At 43.9% G+C, this 18,152-nt stretch overlaps 2 protein-coding genes across 4 annotated transcripts; one reads left to right on the plus strand and one right to left on the minus strand.

Moving 5' to 3' along the window:
- Positions 1-399: 399 nt before the first annotated feature.
- On the minus strand, positions 400-7,377 carry zbtb21 (zinc finger and BTB domain containing 21). Its single transcript, XM_029174400.3, has 2 exons — positions 7,249-7,377; positions 400-5,165 (listed from the first exon to the last, which is right to left on the minus strand). The coding sequence occupies exon 2, from the start codon at positions 5,161-5,163 to the stop codon at positions 2,134-2,136; it is 3,030 nt and encodes a 1,009-aa protein (XP_029030233.1). The 5' UTR covers positions 5,164-5,165; positions 7,249-7,377; the 3' UTR covers positions 400-2,133.
- umodl1 (uromodulin-like 1) lies at positions 6,589-17,888 on the plus strand. Of its 3 annotated transcripts, none has more exons than XM_055514357.1 (17): positions 7,767-8,691; positions 8,853-9,095; positions 9,275-9,433; positions 9,829-9,956; positions 10,069-10,255; positions 11,024-11,164; positions 11,779-12,015; positions 12,090-12,347; positions 12,415-12,527; positions 12,613-12,829; positions 12,910-13,047; positions 13,134-13,480; positions 13,563-13,723; positions 13,850-14,086; positions 16,912-17,068; positions 17,152-17,236; positions 17,388-17,888. In XM_055514357.1, the coding sequence occupies exons 1-17, from the start codon at positions 8,616-8,618 to the stop codon at positions 17,573-17,575; spliced, it is 3,072 nt and encodes a 1,023-aa protein (XP_055370332.1). In that variant the 5' UTR covers positions 7,767-8,615; the 3' UTR covers positions 17,576-17,888. The 3 variants fall into 3 exon arrangements, with proteins under 3 accessions (XP_029030232.1, XP_055370332.1, XP_055370333.1); XM_055514358.1 differs by having other exon boundaries at positions 11,782-12,015; XM_029174399.3 differs by lacking the exons at positions 7,767-8,691; positions 8,853-9,095 and adding an exon at positions 6,589-7,089.
- The last annotated feature ends 264 nt before the right edge of the window (positions 17,889-18,152 follow it).

Genomic DNA, 18,152 nt, shown 5'->3' on the forward strand with positions numbered 1-18,152 from the left:
ACTTTAATGCTCTCTTAAGCTTTAATTTATGCAAGAACAAAATATTAAGCCCTCAGAAATGACCAAACTTTTTTTTTTTACAAAAACAAGCTAAAATTGTACTTTACTTGTCTGACCACAGCACATTTCCACATCTGTCATACAACTAAGGAGGGTTTCTGCATACAACTGGTATATGAATTTTTGTTTGTCTAGTTTAGTTTCAATTTGCATTTCTGGATACAGCAGCAGGTGGTGTTAAGTGATTTTAGAATATATGTGTGACATTATTTAATAGGAGTTATACAATGCCATACAATGTCACTAATTTGTTAAATATCTTTCAGCATTTATTTAAATTAGTTATGTGGCCTAAATAGTTACAGCACAATTACCACAAATGAACACCAAAAACAAGTGTATGTGTAAATATTGTCCATTATTACTGTTTATTACAGAAATTAAGCACAAAACCTGTAGAAAAACCTAAAGACAAAACGGCTGCAAATCTCCAAAAGCAACAAGAACGCAACCAATGCTGATACAAATATTCATTATTGCAGCAAGAGCACAGGAATACTTAAAAAGATCAAACTTTTGGTTACTAACAAAATTGGTACAAAATACATAATACAAACACTTCCATATACACAACTCTGATCATCATCTATGAAACAGTTAAAAAGATTTTCCTCACAAAGAAATAAAAAGCACTATAAATACAGGATGTGTCCTATGAAGTCATAATGCAGCTTTAGTCGCTTGTTTAGTGGAAAGCAACTTCCTATAGTTTGTGTGAAGCACTCTGTGACATGTCCCCAAATAGGAACAAACAGAATAATATATGACAAATTCTAAACCATCAAGCCAAAGCAGAAGTATATACTAGTAACAGAAGTGAGAAACACCTGAAATACAATCAAAACACAATCATTAATAACAAATCTTTAGGAAGCAGAAACATTCTCTCGCCATTCCATAGAATAAGTGCAGAAGATTTATTTAATTTCTCATTCTTCTGCCTCTTCGTGACTTGACTACCCTGAAGTGCCTGAGTCATAGGTCATCTGAAATTCAATTGTGCTTCATGTAAAATAATATTCACAAAATAGTTTTTTTTTCAAGTTGCATAAGGCCATTAAAGCACTGTAAAGCTTGTTTATTACCAATTCTGTTTGATTGCACAAATCTGTATGTCTGCGTATGTACATAACACTGGTGGTGCACTGGGTGGGCGGACTTTCAGAAATTGTGAGTCTCACTTCAAATCAGTAAAATCATAATCCGCATTACCGCCGTGTGCTTGCTGTGAATATTCACTCGCAATTACCCCCATTTTTTACAAGACGGCCGGTCTCAGCACCAAAGAACATGTCTTAAAATCTGAAAATTGCACTAAATCCAGCACATAGTGTAGATGCTGAATGAAAACTGTTAGGTGTTTATCTAAGCAACATAAAGAGATGAAGTGCCTTAAACAACAGGTATTTGAGGTGTGTTTGATGTTCATTACGTCATACTGACGGATTCAATCAGCCCACTAAATCAAATGATTCAAAGGAACACAAGACTCAAAGGTAGGAATAGAAAGTACAGATCAATACTAAATATGGAGAAAGGAAACTCTTGGGCCTAATAGTTAATCTGACATCTGCAGCCTGGTTTCCCTTGGTTTGGAAACCTAGGGATCAAAGAAAACATTTTTGACTAAAACTCCATAACGACAGAATCAAAGTGTCAAACAAAGTGCATATTAAATACATTGTTGAGGCCACCAATATCATCACAGGGGATGTCACTGACACCAAGAGATACAAAAGCAAAAGCACAAAATTACAGTCTCTGGAGTTTTTAAAGCACTTTTCCTACACTTGGGGGGGGTTACCTTGCTTTCTCAAAACACCTAGATAGATCATTACAAGTAAACAACTAAAATAAATGCTTACAGTTCAGTTTGAGAGGAAGTTGAACCATTTTTAATCTAGCACTTCATTGCACATTCACGTTTACACCTCTAAAGAACATAGCCACTTTTATAAATGACATCGGAGGCGAGCCAATAAGCTATACATTCAATGTCTCCTATGTGTCGGCTGAGGTGTTTATCCTTTACTGATTTATTGTCTCCTAATAGAACCTGCTGTTGTTTGATTATTACATGTGGCTGTGACTTTGCTCGTGGCTCCAGAGGCTAAAGGCCGTCTTGAAGGTCCTGTGACAGAGCTTGCACATGTACTGCCTCTTGAATGTCAGAGCAGACAGAGACGGTGCGTGGTAAAAGAGTGTATCGGATTCCTGAGAACCCCCTGGATTCTCCGTACTGTTTGACCTTGACAGAGGGCTTCGGCTGCTAGGCTGCCGGTCTAGCTCGGGCCTTTTCAACTTGCTGGCTGATGAACTACAGGGCTCAGGGCTGTTGGACTCCTCGGCCATCATGGCAACCACTGGCACTATCTGAGTGGATTTGAGCATGGAGGCCTGTTTGGATGGACGCTCAGAGTTCAGAGGGGTCATGGGAGGGGAGGGGGACAGAGGTGAGGAGTGCTGGTCGATCTCTTTGGCTCCAGGTTCGGTAGAAGTCGACATGTGAGACTGGAAGTGGCTCCAAAGGCGGAAATTGGTCCTGAAGGCTTTGTTGCAGATGTGACAGATGAACGGTTTGATGTGGCACAGCAGCTCCTGGTGTCGTTCCAGGTCTTTGCGAGAGCTGAAAAGATTTCCACACTTCTCGCATGGCCACACCCCAGGCTCCTCTGCCGCAGCTTTGGCAGCCTCTGTGTTGTCCCTCTCACTCACAGCCTCCTCTAAAGGCTCTTCCTTCACTACCAGCTTGCCATGGTGACCCATGCTCAGGTCTTCAGGAGCATAGGATGAAGAGTCCTCTGAATCATACATGGGAGGACCTGAGGAGTCACTGTAACTGATGTTTTCTCTTGAGCCTCCAGTTGTTGGAGGTTCATCGCCGTAACTCTCCTCCGTCAGCATTTCAGAAACCTCCTCATTGTTCTCCAGTTGCTTCAGGTGAATCTGCTCTTTAACAGTCATTATGTTGTGGTTGTGGACCTCCACCTGGTGCCGCCAAATGCTAAATGAGGATTTAAAGGTCCGCATACACTCCAGACAGGTCAGCTTTTTGTACTTACAATGTGCTTCGTGGTCCTTCTTGACTGTCGGACTAGAGAATCGGAGGCCACAGTAAGGGCACACAGTTGCGTGCTGACAACCTCTCTCATGATCTCCCTGTTCGAAGAGTGATGACAGCTTCAGGTTGCAAAGCCGACAGGAGTAAACACCACTGTCCGTGCTCTCCTGTTGAATGATCTCATCCTGTTCCTGATAGAGGTGACTCTCGCTTGTTGTGTCCTGCTCAGCTTTTTCAGCAGGATGTGTCCTTAAATGCTGCCTGTACTGAGACTGGAACACAAATACTTTCCCACAGTAAGGACATATGAAGCCGGGCCTTGATCTCTTCTTGGCAAGTGCAGGCGACAGCAAACCCTGCTTATTTCTCTTCAGCTTCCACAGCAACGCTTTCTTTATTTCCCTCTCTCGCACAATATCGATTAATTTCTTTTGAAATTTCTCATCCAGTACAGAGGAGCTGGAGGACGAGGCCGGATTTTGTACTACGCCATGCTGAGTCTGGCAGTGTGTCCACACTTTGAAGTTGGTATGGAAGCGCTTGTGGCAGATGTCGCAAGCATACGGCTTTTCTGGGTTGTGATACATATTTACATGACGATGCAATCCAGCACTGGACCTGAAAACCTTTAAACAGTTCCAGCATTTAAAAATCTTGTTTGGAGGCAGCTCTCTGCTCTCATCATTTGTGTCATTGCTGGCAGTGTGAAGTACAGTTTCCGATATGTTCTTATCAGTGAGGGCATGCTCTTTAAAGAATCTGCTTTTCTTGAATGGGTACCTTCTGTTGTCTGGCCTGTCCTTTCTTCTACCCAGAGGATTCATAACAGGCTTCAAACCTTGGTCATAATTTGTTTGCAAGTCTCTAAGATTAACTGGCAAAGAATCTCCCACTGTGATTCGAATAATGTCCATGGGGTCTGCGAGTGGACTGCTTGGCTCAGCCTTCACGTTAACCTCCCTTTCTACCTGAGTTTGTTCATCATACCTGCTGGGGTACTTTGGCCTGAGAACCAGAGGTGATGTTCTTTTAGAACTCCCATTGTGAGTAGATGTTTCTGGCTCAGATGCTTTTGATGCCATTTTAACAACTGACTGTTCTCGAAGTTTTAGCTCCTTGAGCTCCAGTGTGGGTGAGAAGACTGGAACAGGACTGTCCATGGATAGAGATCTTCTGAGCAGGCTTTTTATGAGTGGTCCACTCCTGTCGATGGTCTGGCTTGGCTCACTGGCCTGACCCTGAAAGGGCACTTTGGTGTTCTGCTCCTCATTTTCCTCTTTTGTGTATGTGATGTGCTGCACTTCAGCATCACTGAAAGACACAGATGATGTTAACTGAGGCCTAACAGGAGTAATGCGTGATGGATTCTCCTTTAATATGGAGTTGTATGGATAAGAGGACTTCCTCTCAGTAGCTTCAGTCTGTTGGGATAATCTCCTGTGAATGGATTCAGATTTCCTCACTGATTCATTCAAGTTGTGTTCTGATAAAAGCTGAGCAGACTCTCCAGTGGGTCGAGGAGATAATGGTTTCTCTGCTGGTTTTCTCTGATAATTTAAGTGTGGATGAGACGAGTCATTCCGGACCCGGCACACAATAACACTTCTTGTGTGGATATCGTTTTCCTCACCCTCTGAGAATGAAAGCCTTTTCCTAGACACACAGTAGGATGCATGTGGCCTTGTTGACACAATGTTGGTGAGAAAAGGGATTCCAAGGCTGTAGCCCAGCTCCTGAATGGCTGCCAAGCTGCCTTTGTCCACAAACAGTGAGGAGGAGTAAATGTAATTCAAAACTATCTCAAAGGCGTCTGGCTCGCAGAAGTCCAGGTTTACATCTTTTAGTGACTCTGCATCCATCCGTGTGAACAGGGACTGGAAATACTCACTGCTGGCAGCCAGAACACTCTTGTGGGCCTGATACCGCTGGTCGGCCACAATTAGGACTACATCACACATCTGTCCCCGCAGACGCTGCTCATTGAGAACCCCCAACACTGAAAGGGCATGGGAGGGGTTGCTGTAATGCACTAGGCTCTCCATGGCTGAAAGACAAGACAATTTTTTTAGTTTTAGAGAACAGCATTAGCTGCCTTATTCATTAGCTGACACGGGTGATAAAACAACTACTGTAAAGTGCAGCTGTAGCAATGATTAGTAACAAACAGAATTATGTGTAATATTATAAACGATAGTGTCTGAGTAATAATTACTAAACTCCAATACTATAATAATTGACACACTATGAACTGCACATAGTTTTAAGTGAAAGCTTTATTAAGGTTTTACGGCTGTTTTTAGTTGAACTGCTTGTTGTTTATGACAATGAAGTGTAACTCTTTTTATTTGCCACAGTATAGTATAGCAGGCACAGCACACTTATATGCATTACATCATGTTTGTAATGATAGGTATTTATCCTTGTTAAGTCACATTCAGCTACAAATGCTAATGCAGGAAGTTTAAAAATAAAAGCTTCAAATGTGTAATAACTCCTCAAACACGACCTCTGTGGCTAGTGGCAGGGTTTCCTTGAAATTCAAACCATACACCTAGTGTATATGGTTTGAATATTAAGGAAATCACTGGTTGTGATGTCATATTAAATTACAAATGGTCAACATAACAAACATAGAGGGGGCGATTCTAGTGATTCTAGTTAAAGTGCTTGGCCCCTAATAGAGCGTACAGTGCAGACGTGTTACAATGCATCTGTTTTTCTGTAAATAAGAAATGTCATTTTTTTCAGTTGCATTCTTTAAACACAGGTTTTGCTCATGTAATTGTACAGGGAATAAATTACACATAGGACTAAGTCAGCATTTACCAGTGTGGTTACGCTATGGTATGTAATTTTACCATGTGAAGTTACATGGTTACAGCTCAGTCACACATACAAGCATACTGACGTTAGCTCCACTTCAACTAACGTTCTTTACAGACTTCACACTGTTCAACTGTAGCGAGAGATTCTATGAGTCATGATGTATATTACACTTCAATATAATTGCAATTTTTTTTAATGTGTGCTTCGAATGACAGTTATATTATTGTCCAGGTTATCACCACATATGTGTTTACAACAGGAGATTTGATTGTAGTGTCATGTTTCATTTTAAAAAATTGGTTACTATTTTTGTAATACAATCATGTGAACCAATTTTCTCTGCAATGTAAACATACACATTAAATAACAGTGATAACTAAGTGTTTTTTTGCCACATTGTTGTCAATGTAAACAAGTCTCTGTCACAGCCCAAACAGGTTGGCCTATTACAGAGCACATGATCGACCTGCAGGTTAAGAGCTGCACAGGCATGCTCAAATGCAGCAGCAGCAACTAATACATAATCATCTTCACCCACTAACTTTCACTCAAGTGTTTTCTAATCCTGCTGTCTACCGACCGCGTTGCTTCTCCAGGCGTTTATTCTGAAAAATGACCGGAAGACGTGCTATTCACGCTCTGTGCCTTAATGAGCAGTTGTTGCAGTAAGATTCATAAACTGAAGCTTCATCCATTCACTAAAAACTAACGAGCGCCATGTGTCCCACTCATCACCATGTTTAATCTACGTTAAAACGCCAACGGGGACTTTTCAGACATCTGTGCATCCATCAGACGTGGCTCAGTTTCTCAAGTCAGTTAACTTCTCCAAACGGAATGTCGCCTTCAGTTCAGGAGACAGCCACGCGTGTCTCTCCCTCGGGGGGTAATGGATGAGAGCGGCGGCCGTGGCGCGTCAACGCTCCGACGGCTCCAGCGAATCGAAAGGGGAAAAGTTGAGCGCGTTTCAATGGACTCCAACGCGGTAATCCCGGAATGAAAACACAGTGAGTGCGGACGGACGGAGACGCGGCTCGAGCGTGTGGGACGTGGATTACACCCAGTGGCTCCGGTGGAAGTGTTTCCCCTCTAAAAACGCCTGGTTCCAGACCGACACGGCGCAGTTCCTGGCTGCAAAACAGGTTGTATCTGGTCGGGTTTACAGCAGCGCAACCCCCCCTTTTCAGTTACGTCAGGGAGGAAAAGGAAAAAGCTTCTCGTTAACAGCAGTCCAGCAACTACGGTCCCTCCTCCCAGCTAATTTTGTTTAATGTTAACTTTAACAGTCTGTCTACACTTACCCTGCCCGTCGCGAATAGGTGCCTTGCCCCACACGGCCACGACTTTACTCAGTGTTGTGTAGATTTCTTCGCGCTGGTCGTGATTCCATCCATCTTGAATTTGACGTCATCCCACACCAGGGATGAGGTCATCGCATAGAGCGCTCGTCACGTGCGCTGCTCTCTGATAGGCTGGTCAAAGAGCAGGAGGCGGGAAAACGGAAGACTTGACACCCAGGCTAATTTAAAGGGATAGGTCGTGTTTTTCGTGATTTTTTTAGAACAAAAATACAACTAGAATTTAACTGTTAGAGTCCTATAAAATAGGTATTGATCGTGTACCCGAGCATTATAATAACATGATTGTTTATATTTTAAATTACTAAATGTTTGCGGTGTGATGTTAGTTGTGTTACTGTAACTTAACTGGTCACAGAGTCATAAATAAATGCTGAACATGATATATTGTTGGTACTGTATTCATTTTTAAAGTGATTGTCTTTGGTAGGTTAAAACGACCCTCTTTGCATCAATATGCATGTAACTACAAGCCCACATAAGCCCAGTGAAAATAATTAGTCCCATGACTGATCTGTAGTCAGTATCTCACAGATTTGTGCTGTCACTGTCGCCCATGGGGACCTGTTGCTGTGCTTATTGAACCTTATGAAGTGCAGTACCTAGAGACAAACCTGTGAGCCAGTCAGATGTGGTGCTAGTGTTTCAAAGTATGAGCATGTTTGATCAAAAAGCAGTGGTTTGAGCAGACTGTTGGCATCCATGTGATGGTGATGATGGTGATGGTGGTCTTATTATAGAACATTTCACGACAGCCCGCTGTTACTTCTTATAATGAGTACGACGATGATGAAAGGCGGCAGTGAAGTTCTGCCCCGTCTTTCCTTATCATTAATGGATGACACAGACTATGTACCAGTAGCATAGAGGCACTGCCATGGTTACCTGCGTGGAAACCCAATCATTAGGGACTTTCACTTCTCCCTTTTCACATCTCTCTCCTTCTGGCACCATAAACATGTTTACTGATTCTGATGCTGCAAATGAATGAGTAAAGCAAGCACTTATATATTCTAAAAATACATGCAATCATCATATATGTTTGTTTTAATCATAAATCATGGAAATACATGTCCAATTGTGTGAAGATTGTAATATACATAATATAAATGTAATTTGTACAAATGTAACTGTGAATAGTCATAGTCATGTGATACTACCTGCTGGCTGCCATGGCATTAGATGGTGCAATAATAGGAGGAGAAAGGCAGAGTCACACAGGACTTGATCTATGAATACACCCTTAAGGAGAAAACTCACACATACAATGTGGCTGTTTGATACATGACTGAGACTTTCATTTGTGAAGAATGAGGTGGATGCTCTCGTTCTGGGCGGCTGCAGCTCTGTTGGCTCTCTGTAGGGGACAAAACTCTTCGTATAAAGGTAGGCCATAGTGACAGCTAATCTAAAAGAAAGGCTACAACAACTTAAGCGTTACTAATTAGACAAGAAAGACATGGTTTAATATTTCTAATTTAACCAACTATTAGAGTGTATTATCTGAGGGAAGACAAACTATCCACTGATAGATGCATTTATTCCAGGAACTAACCTGTCTGAATCTGGCTACCATCTCTGTATTCGCAATGAGAGACGGACTGTGAGTTCTCTGGTGATGCATGAAGTCCCCTATAATGTGACGAAGCCTTGTGGAGGTTGGCTCCTGTGGAAATCATGTACAGTCACACTCTACAGGACGACCCCTCAGATTGAATACAAGACAGTGGTGGATCATGTGCCTAGGTGCTGCGATGGCTACGTACAAGTCGGCCCTTACTGTGCCCTGCGTGAGTTCACTGTGCATCGTATAAAAGTCATTCTCTGTAGCCGAGCACAAGCAACGGGCACGGCCTCACAGTGTATAGTGTTGTGGACAAGACACCAGATGGAGGAACAGAAAGTGCGCTGCTACAAATATCTCACTGCTAATATATGGCCTGTAATGTGTTATTTCCCTTGAATGAAGCTGTAAACAGGAGTAGGGCCTTCAGTGCCAAGCCAGGATCCTGTCCAACTGCAGATGGACTGGAGCCCAAATCTGAGGACTGTGTGTGGGACATAGACTGTCCAGGCCGGCAGAAGTGCTGCCAGGGATTGGGATGCTCTTTCTGCATGGATCCTACAGGTTGGTATTTTATATAAAGTAACAGTTGCTAGGTAAATTCATGTGTTTTTATTGCGGGGGTTTTCAAATCAGAGCATCACTCAAAATGTTGGATTTATAGCAGACTGGCAGGTAACAGGTTGTATGTACAGTGGTTATAGAAAGCAGTGCTCAAAAATAATACGTACAACATGACGTTGCCATGTATTGAGGAGCAATGAAGATACAGACCTGATTAAATATTGTTTATCTTTGTAGAATATGTCTTGTTAATTAATTATTTGCAGCCATTTAATTTCAAAACCAGACCAAATTAAGCAAATGTCCAAAAATGATAGAAGAAAAGAACAAATAAACTGAGCTACCCTCCACTCTGAATGTTCCTTTTACACATCACTGTTTGTTTTAACCTTAAGGCTTCAAAAGTCCTTCTGAGAATGGACGACATCGTTTGAAAGCAACAGTGACTGTGGAGACAGTTTACCAGGAACTGATGTCCAAGGTTGGCGGATTGCTGAACCACACCAGATTACTACACGCAATGGTACCGCCATTAAAACTGTATAGATTACAGTATGTCGTAGATAAGGAGATCTGACAGCGACCGGTCAGGAAGGAAAAATTATAATCCTTCACTTCCTATGTTTTGGTCCCAGGTAACTGGCGCTTTGCAGTCTGATGATGTTTCAGTCTTCTATGTCAGCTCATGGGCTGTGCAGCCATATAGAACTGCTACTTCACTGTTGGTCGACTTCAGCGTTCCGCTGCCACTAAACAACGTCACGTCACGGCTGCATGTTCTCGTCAAACGCATACCGGAGGTATCAGCTGTAACAGTGGAAGGTGAGGAGACATGGTTGTTTATCTCTGCGAATCTACTTGGGGCTTTTTTTCTCCCTTCAGAGAAATGACATTCTTGTAGAGTTTGTGAGAATGATTCATGTTGCAGAGAACACGGTGTTCAGGAAAAAATGACTCAGTCGTACCACAGTTTCCTTCTCCCACCACTTCTATTTGAGTGACAGTCGTTTGTGGGATGTTTCCTGCAATAGCGGAAAATAACACGACAGTCAGCACATACACACACATGCAGAAATCACACACACACAAATTAATCATAAATCTGTCATAGTTTCACATTTGCAGAAGAGACAGACCCACATCACACACACACAACAGCTTCAGTTTAAAGCTCAGACATTTTTTGGAACGACATTTGTGTCTGTACGTTCACATTCTAAGTCATTATGGCTTCCTTACATGTGATCATACAGTACATCTCATGAGACCACAAGCCTCAATCAGCAACAGAAATCCCAGTTACTAAACATACAGTATTGTTACAGTCTCTGTGCTTCTTCATATTCAATTTGGAAACATTGTAATATATAAATGAATATAGAAAAGCTGCAACTACACAGGCAAGACAAGCGTACTCTCCCCTTGTGTAAGCTTGTTCAATGATCGAGAGAAAGGTGCATCAACAGCAAATTTAGAGGATGTATGCAAATGATTGATCCTTCTCAAAATAAGACCAGGCTGCATTATACAAAAACGAAATTAGAGAAGGACACAACCACACAAGCCAAAGCTCTGTGTTTCTACTTGCAGATGTAGATGAGTGCACAGAACCTGCTCTCCATCAGTGCTCCCCTCTGGCAGACTGCTACAACACAGAGGGCTCCTACAAGTGTAGCTGCCACCAGGGATATATTGATGCTGATCCTAGCAACCCTGGAACCCACTGTACGGGTGAGAAAGCGAGAGAGAGAGAAATAGAGAGAGGTATAGAGAGAGAGAGAGGGAGAGAGTTGAAGTATATGTGCATAGATTTCTTTTAGTTAAACTAAACTGAATTTCAGATTTATTACACTATAATAAATTAACTAAAAAATGAAGGAATTGTGATGGTTTAAATCTGTAATAAGTAATGTTTTACCACATCAAACTTGAGACCAGAAGTGTTGTTGTTAAAGCCAAGCATAATCTCCGTCCACCACTTAGTCATAAGGACACACAATTTCCGATTTAAAGCTAACATAGGCAGCCAGACTAGAAAAGTCAACATAAGATTGAAGCTGCAGTGTTATTTTGCGGAGGGAAAGTCAAATGATGTCTTTGTTTAGAGGAGAAAATCAAACCTAAAGAAACAGGACATGCAGGAGCAGCAAGAAGCTAAGGTTTAAAGTCCCTGTGGTTTTGAGTTTTGTCTCAGGCCTTGAAGAAATATGTGTCCAGGTTTGAAAGAAACACGTAAAATAATAAAAAAATTATTGGGAATAAATAATGGAAGGATAAATATATTGCTGTCATGGCTGCTCCCTCCCAGCCCCACTTCAACTCATCAGTCCATTCATCTCCACCAGCAGGTTTGAAGCCTCCAGTCGACAACTCTGGGTCGACCGATCCCCTAAGTAACACAAGCTCTGTCACGGTCAATGCTCCACAGTGGACACATGCTGATCCTCAGACCAACAGCAGCAGCAGCAGCAGCAGCAGCAGCAGCAGCAGCAGCAGCAGCAGCAGCAGCAGCAGCAGCAGCAGCAGCAGCAGCAGCAGCAGCAGCAGCAGCAGCAGCTCATCTCTGCCCACAGCCACATGCTGTAAGATGTGTCTGACTTTCATCAATACTACAAGTCCCACTTTAATTTGAACACTCTGTCTGTCTATCTCCCAGCTCCTCCCATCATCACCAGCTTACAATCAGCAAACGTTACTGGAAGCTCCTTCTGTGTACACTGGTCTGGTCCAATTCAGACAAACCAGACCTACTGGGTTCTTCTGAGCAGGGGGACAGAAGCCATGCACCTTTGGGAAACCACACAGACCATGATGACGATGAGGAGACTGCAGCCAGGGGTCCTCTATAACATTACGCTCACCCCTCATGCCTGCACCAGCCGTGGACCGGCCCGCTTTGTGTTGGTTAGGACTGGTAAGCGCTGCCCTCGTAGCTTCAACAGTACTGCATTTAAGGTGTGAAATAAGACTCTTCGCTGCAGATGCTCAGACTGTTGACGCTACAGTCAGACTCACCAACATCGGGTTCTCTGCTGACCTGCAGAACATCAGCAGCCAGGCCTACAAAAGCACATCTGAGAGCATTACAGAGGAGGTCAGCACCGTGTGGCACCAGCATCTGAGCTTCGGGCTGTTTAACTGACTCATCTGTTACTATTCTGATCATTTATCCCCCACAGATCTACCAGTGTCTGTCTGCAGACGTGGAGGCCCTGGTGGACGCAGGCCAGGTGAGAATCCAGATCAGAGGTTTCTCACCAGGCAGCGTTGTTGTCCAATTCTCCATCTTCACCTCCGGACAGAGCCAAGACATCGGTGTCGTGTCTTCCGCTCTGCTGCAGTCTCTGCTGAACAGCTCTGTGTATACAGTTGACACAAACAGCACAAGCATAAACGGCAGGTTTTCATTCCACAATCAGCAATGAACTTTTTCCCACTTTAGGATTCTTTCCAAATCATGCTTTGGTTTCCTGTAGACTTTAATGAATGCGCTTCAGGGGAAAGTGACTGCTCTCAGTGGGCTACATGTACTAACACCTGGGGCAGCTACACATGCAGCTGCCTGGATGGATATGAAGACAACAACCCAGAGAGGCCGGGACGAGCCTGTCAAGGTAGGACCTCAGAGGGGGACAGTGTAAACGGACCCAACAACAGAAGATGGTTGCGCTTTATAATGACAGCATTTTGTCTTGTGCAGAAATTGCTACCAAAGCCATTGTAGCACCAAGTGAAATGGTTTCCTCTAGAGCCACACCAGGATCAAATACCTCTACAGTCACTCATGCAAGTCCCCCCGGCACTTTAACAGCCACTCCTGCCCCTGCGACCCCTGTCTCCAGCGTGGTGCTGAGGAGTGGGCCCGTCTCAGTTCAGTGCAGGGTTGCAGCCATCACTGTGATGGTGGAGAGGGCTTTTCTCTTGCGCAACAAGATCAGGGACAGCACCCTGTACCTGGGGCTGCTGGAATGCGGCGTCAACGGGGGGAACGCCAGCCACGCCGAGCTGACCGTGGCGTGGAACGAGTGTGGCACCAGGCTTGTGCATGTGAGCTCGTCTTTTCTGAGGAAGTCATGCATTTTTTCTTATGTGCTTGCATTTTGAATTAAATGCATTAATATTTTTTTAGAATGATACCTACTACACAGCATCTGTAACCCTGATCAACACCCTTGACTCATACCGCTTACCCAGTGGAAGTATGCAGGCGCCCAGAACACGCCTAGAGGTCCCCATCATGTGCACCTACAAGAAGAGCATGCTGATGTCTTCTGACTTTGGTTCCATGGGGTATGCTTCACTTAGCATCCTGTACATCTTATGCTACAATTCATTTTCAAAGCAACGGGTCATCTCCCTGCAGCCAGCTGGACGAGGCTGTGACTCTGAGTGTGCTTTGTTCTTGCCCATCTCCAGGTATGAACTGATCAAAGAAATCATTGTGGGCTCGGGGTCGTTCCAGGTGACGATGGAGTTGGTGAACGGTACAGCGCCTCTTTCCCACAACTACAGCGTGTCCCGCCAGGAGGAGGTTGTGATAGAGATCAGCATCGACACATCCTCTGATCGTGTTAAAGTGATTGCCAACAAGTGCTGGGCCACGTCCACCCCAAACCCTGCAGACACCTACAGCTACACGTTCCTGGAGAACAGGTCTTACTGTCTTACTTACTGTCTATTCTCTGTTTATCTTTTTATCTTTCATTATAAACATATAAAACATATAAATAATGAAACAAAACTGTTGTTATTCCCTCAAGTTCAAAATGAACAACCATAGCTGTTCTCATCTCCCGTAGATATAAAATTTTATATATATACACTACTCCCTTCTCACCCCACGCGGTTGGTCTCATCCACTTTCCAAGCTCGGGTCCTCTACCAGAGGCCAGGAAGCTTGAGGGTTCTGCGCAGTATCCTTGCTGTTCCTAGGACTGCACTTTTCTGGACTGAGATGTCGGATGTTATTCCAGGGATCTGTTGTAGCCATTCCTCCAATTTGGGGGTCACTGCCCCCAGTGCTCCAATCACCACAGGCACCACTGTGGTCTTCACCTTCCAAGCCTTCTCCAGTTCTTCTCTGAGCCCTTGGTATTTCTCTAGTTTCTCATGTTCCTTTTTCCTGATGTTGCCATCGCTTGGTATTGCTACATCCACCACTACGGCTTTCCTCTGTTCTTTGTCCACCACCACAATGTCTGGTTGGTTCGCCATTACCATTCTGTCTGTCTGTATCTGGAAGTCCCACAGGATCTTGGCTCGCTCGTTCTCTACCACCTTGGGAGGTGTTTCCCACTTTGACCTTGGGGTTTCCAGTCCATACTCTGCACAGATGTTCCTGTATACTATGCCAGCCACTTGGTTATGGCGTTCCATGTATGCTTTCCCTGCCAGCATCTTACACCCTGCAGTTATGTGCTGGACCGTCTCAGGGGCCTCTTTGCACAGTCTACACCTTGGGTCTTGTCTGGTGTGGTAGATCTGGGCCTCTATGGCTCTGGTGCTCAGGGCCTGCTCCTGTGCGGCCAGGATGAGTGCCTCTGTGCTGTCCTTCAGCCCAGCCCTTTCAAGCCATTGGTAGGATTTGTTGAGATCAGCCACTTCAGTTATGTTCCGGTGGTACATCCCGTGTAAGGGCTTGTCCTCCCATGATGGTCCCTCTTCCTGCATCTCATCCTCTGTTCTCCACTGCCTGAGACATTCACTCAGCACGTCATCTGTCAGGGCCTTATCCTTGATGTACTTATGGATCTTGGATGTTTCATCCTGGATAGTGGCTCTCACGCTCACTAGTCCTCGGCCTCCTTCCTTGCGGCTAGCGTACAGTCTCAGGGTGCTGGATTTGGGGTGGAACCCTCCATGCATGGTGAGGAGCTTTCGTGTCTTAACATCTGTGGTCTGTATCTCTTCCTTTGGCCACCTTATTATTTTATTCCCGCAGGGTATCTGATCACTGTCAGGGAGTAGCTGTTTATTGCCCGGGATTTGTTCTTGCCATTGAGCTGACTTCTTAGGACTTGCCTTACTCGTTGGAGGTATTTGGCTGTTGCCGCATTCCTTGTTGCCTGTTCAAGGTTGCCGTTTGCCTGTGGTATTCCAAGGTACTTGTAACTGTCCTCAATGTCTGCCATTGTTCCTTCTGGGAGTGAGACCCCTTCTGTGTGGATTACCTTGCCTCTCTTTGTCACCATCCTCCCACATTTCTCGAGCCCGAATGACATCCCGATGTCCGAGCTGTAGATCCTGGTGGTGTGGATCAGTGTCATTCTGTCTACCAGGAGTTGGTAATGCCCTTCTGTGCTTCGCTCATGTATCCACTTATCTTAGCTGCGATGATGCCTGACATGAGCTTCCATGTTGTGGAGAGACAGGTTATTGGCCGGTAGTTGGATGGAACGGCACCCTTTGAGGGATCCTTCATTATCAGGATCGTTATCTGGCTAACCTCTTCGGTTAGCCATTCAGGGTGAGTCCCATCCCTTAGCAGCTGGTTCATTTGTGCTGCCAGGCGCTCGTGGATTGCAGTGAGCTTCTTTAGCCAGTAGGCGTGGATCATGTCAGGGCTGGGTGCTGTCCAGTTTTTCATACCTGTGACTCTCTGTTGGATGTCTGCCACTGTGATAGTCACTGGGTTCTGTTCAGGGAGGTTGCTGTGGTCTTCCCTCAGATCCACCACTGTGCATCGCTGTTGTGTGACGCCACCCTTTCCCATATACCTTTCCAGTACTGTTCAGTTTCCAGCCTTAGTGGGTCTGCTCCGCTGTTATTACCCTGCCATTGAGAGTACTCTTTTGCAGGTTGTGTTGCAGCCGGTTTATTCGTCTGGCTTCGTTGTCTCTGGTGTATCTTTTTAGGCGGCTGGCCAAGCCTTTGCTTGGCAGTTTCGAGTGCTTCAGGTATGGGCATCTGGCTGTACCTCTTGGGCATCGGTCTTTTCATCGCACCTCTCTGGGCCTCTGTCATTTGGCTCCCAGTGTGGGTCCTTGGGCAAGGATTCGAACCGGGGACCACCCGTATACAAGTCTTGCGACTTTACCGATTCAGCTATTCTTTATGTCTCACTGGATAGCTCAATCGGTTGGTAATATATATATATATATATATATAAACAAGTTAATATATATATATATATATATATATATATATATATATATATATATATATATATATATATATATATATATATATATATATATATATATATATATATATATATATATATATATATATATATATAAAAACAAGTTAGCTGAAGCTGATGAAAAGACCACATGCTCCTCATGTAAAAGGTCCAGGATGATGCATATAATAATTTAATAATAGCAATAATTTAAATGAATGTACTTTTCCAGCTGGTAAGAAACAAACAGTAGATGAGAACGATGTTTTAAAACTGGTGCCTTCATGCTAAACCTCTGCATGCAGCAACGAAAAGCTATTTTCCAGACGGCCTCACTTCTTTGTCTCCACATCCACAGCTGTTCCCTGAACGCCTACACCAAAGTGCTGATAAATGGCAAATCCAGCAAGTCCCGCGTGTCTGTGCAGATATTCTCCTTGGTAAACTTGGACGTGGTCTATCTGCACTGCCAGGTCCACGTCTGTATCCAGGTCGGCTCAGACACCTGCACCACTGTGAGTTTGAAACAGCTAAAAGATTCCAAAAGCAATAATCTGCATGCAGCATTTGGACTGAAGCACGTAGTTGTGTTTTGCAGGGCTGTCTTCAAAGAGCAGCTCGGTCTTCAAACACCATTGGAACCGCTAACGGTTCTGTTGGACCTCTGCAAAGATCAGAGGATCGTGAGTATTAATCCAGAATGACACACCAGCTTCCACTCTGTTGATGGAAACATGGGTACATTCAAAAGCAGAGAAACTAAAACGCTCCTCAGTCTCTATTATAAGAGTCAAGTAGGGTAAAGTGAATATGTCTCCACTCACATTGTTGCAGAGTCCTCGGAGCAGGGGTACGACATTGTGCATGTGGTGGGCCTCTCCTGCCTTGGAGTGGGTTTGTCACTCTTCTTCATTGTTGGCTTTGTTTGCGTCTTCTACTGCCAGAGGAACCGCATCGGACACTACAACTTCAGCGTCAAGACTAAGCAGGAGAATTTCACCGTCCTGGACCTCAACGCCTGAGTCCCAAGGAAAAAAAATAAACATTTGTTGTAAAAGTAAACCGCAGGTTCTTACAGTGTCCACTAGGTGTCATCATTAACAGACACTGCAAATCTTTGCACATTAAATAATAAATAATATTGTAATGTTGAGTCGAAATAAAGCACAGTTGTTTAGGTATATTGAGAAAATCTAATGTAAAACTAATGCCACTAATTCATTGTTTTTATTGTGGAAAAAGGACACATTTCAGCCGATTTGTGCTGTTGAGCTTACAGTGCTGCAGCGCAAAATGGTTCTAATACCCTTGAAATAAATAATTTACCACAACCTTTATGCAGAGTTAGCACTTTATTCTTCATATATACAGTGACACATCTGTTACGTGTCCAGGAGCAGTTTGTTGCGTAACATATTCTATCTGTTCTTCTGTTGTGCCAGCTCTGTGTAAATGTAGACACTTGGGGGTGCTGCTGATGCATTTCCTCATCTTTACACAACAATGTAGGAATACAAGATGGCTTCCTGCATGAAACGGTAAAGAAAACAGCGTTACTGTTGTTTTCTATGATCATTCTATGCTGAGGAGGGGTCATAT

This window comes from Betta splendens, chromosome 14 (assembly GCF_900634795.4).
Source record: "Betta splendens chromosome 14, fBetSpl5.4, whole genome shotgun sequence".
NCBI lineage: Eukaryota > Metazoa > Chordata > Actinopteri > Anabantiformes > Osphronemidae > Betta > Betta splendens.

Coding starts and splice junctions, on each gene's coding strand:
- zbtb21 (XM_029174400.3), bottom strand. CDS start 5,163: ATGGAGAGCCTAGTGCATTACAGCAACCCCTCCCATGCCCTTTCAGTG.
- umodl1 (XM_055514357.1), top strand. CDS start 8,616: ATGAGGTGGATGCTCTCGTTCTGGGCGGCTGCAGCTCTGTTGGCTCTC. Junction 9,434..9,828: donor TTTCTGCATGGATCCTACAG/GTTGGTATTTTA, acceptor TTTAACCTTAAG/GCTTCAAAAGTCCTTCTGAG. Junction 17,069..17,151: donor GCTCAGACACCTGCACCACT/GTGAGTTTGAAA, acceptor TGTGTTTTGCAG/GGCTGTCTTCAAAGAGCAGC.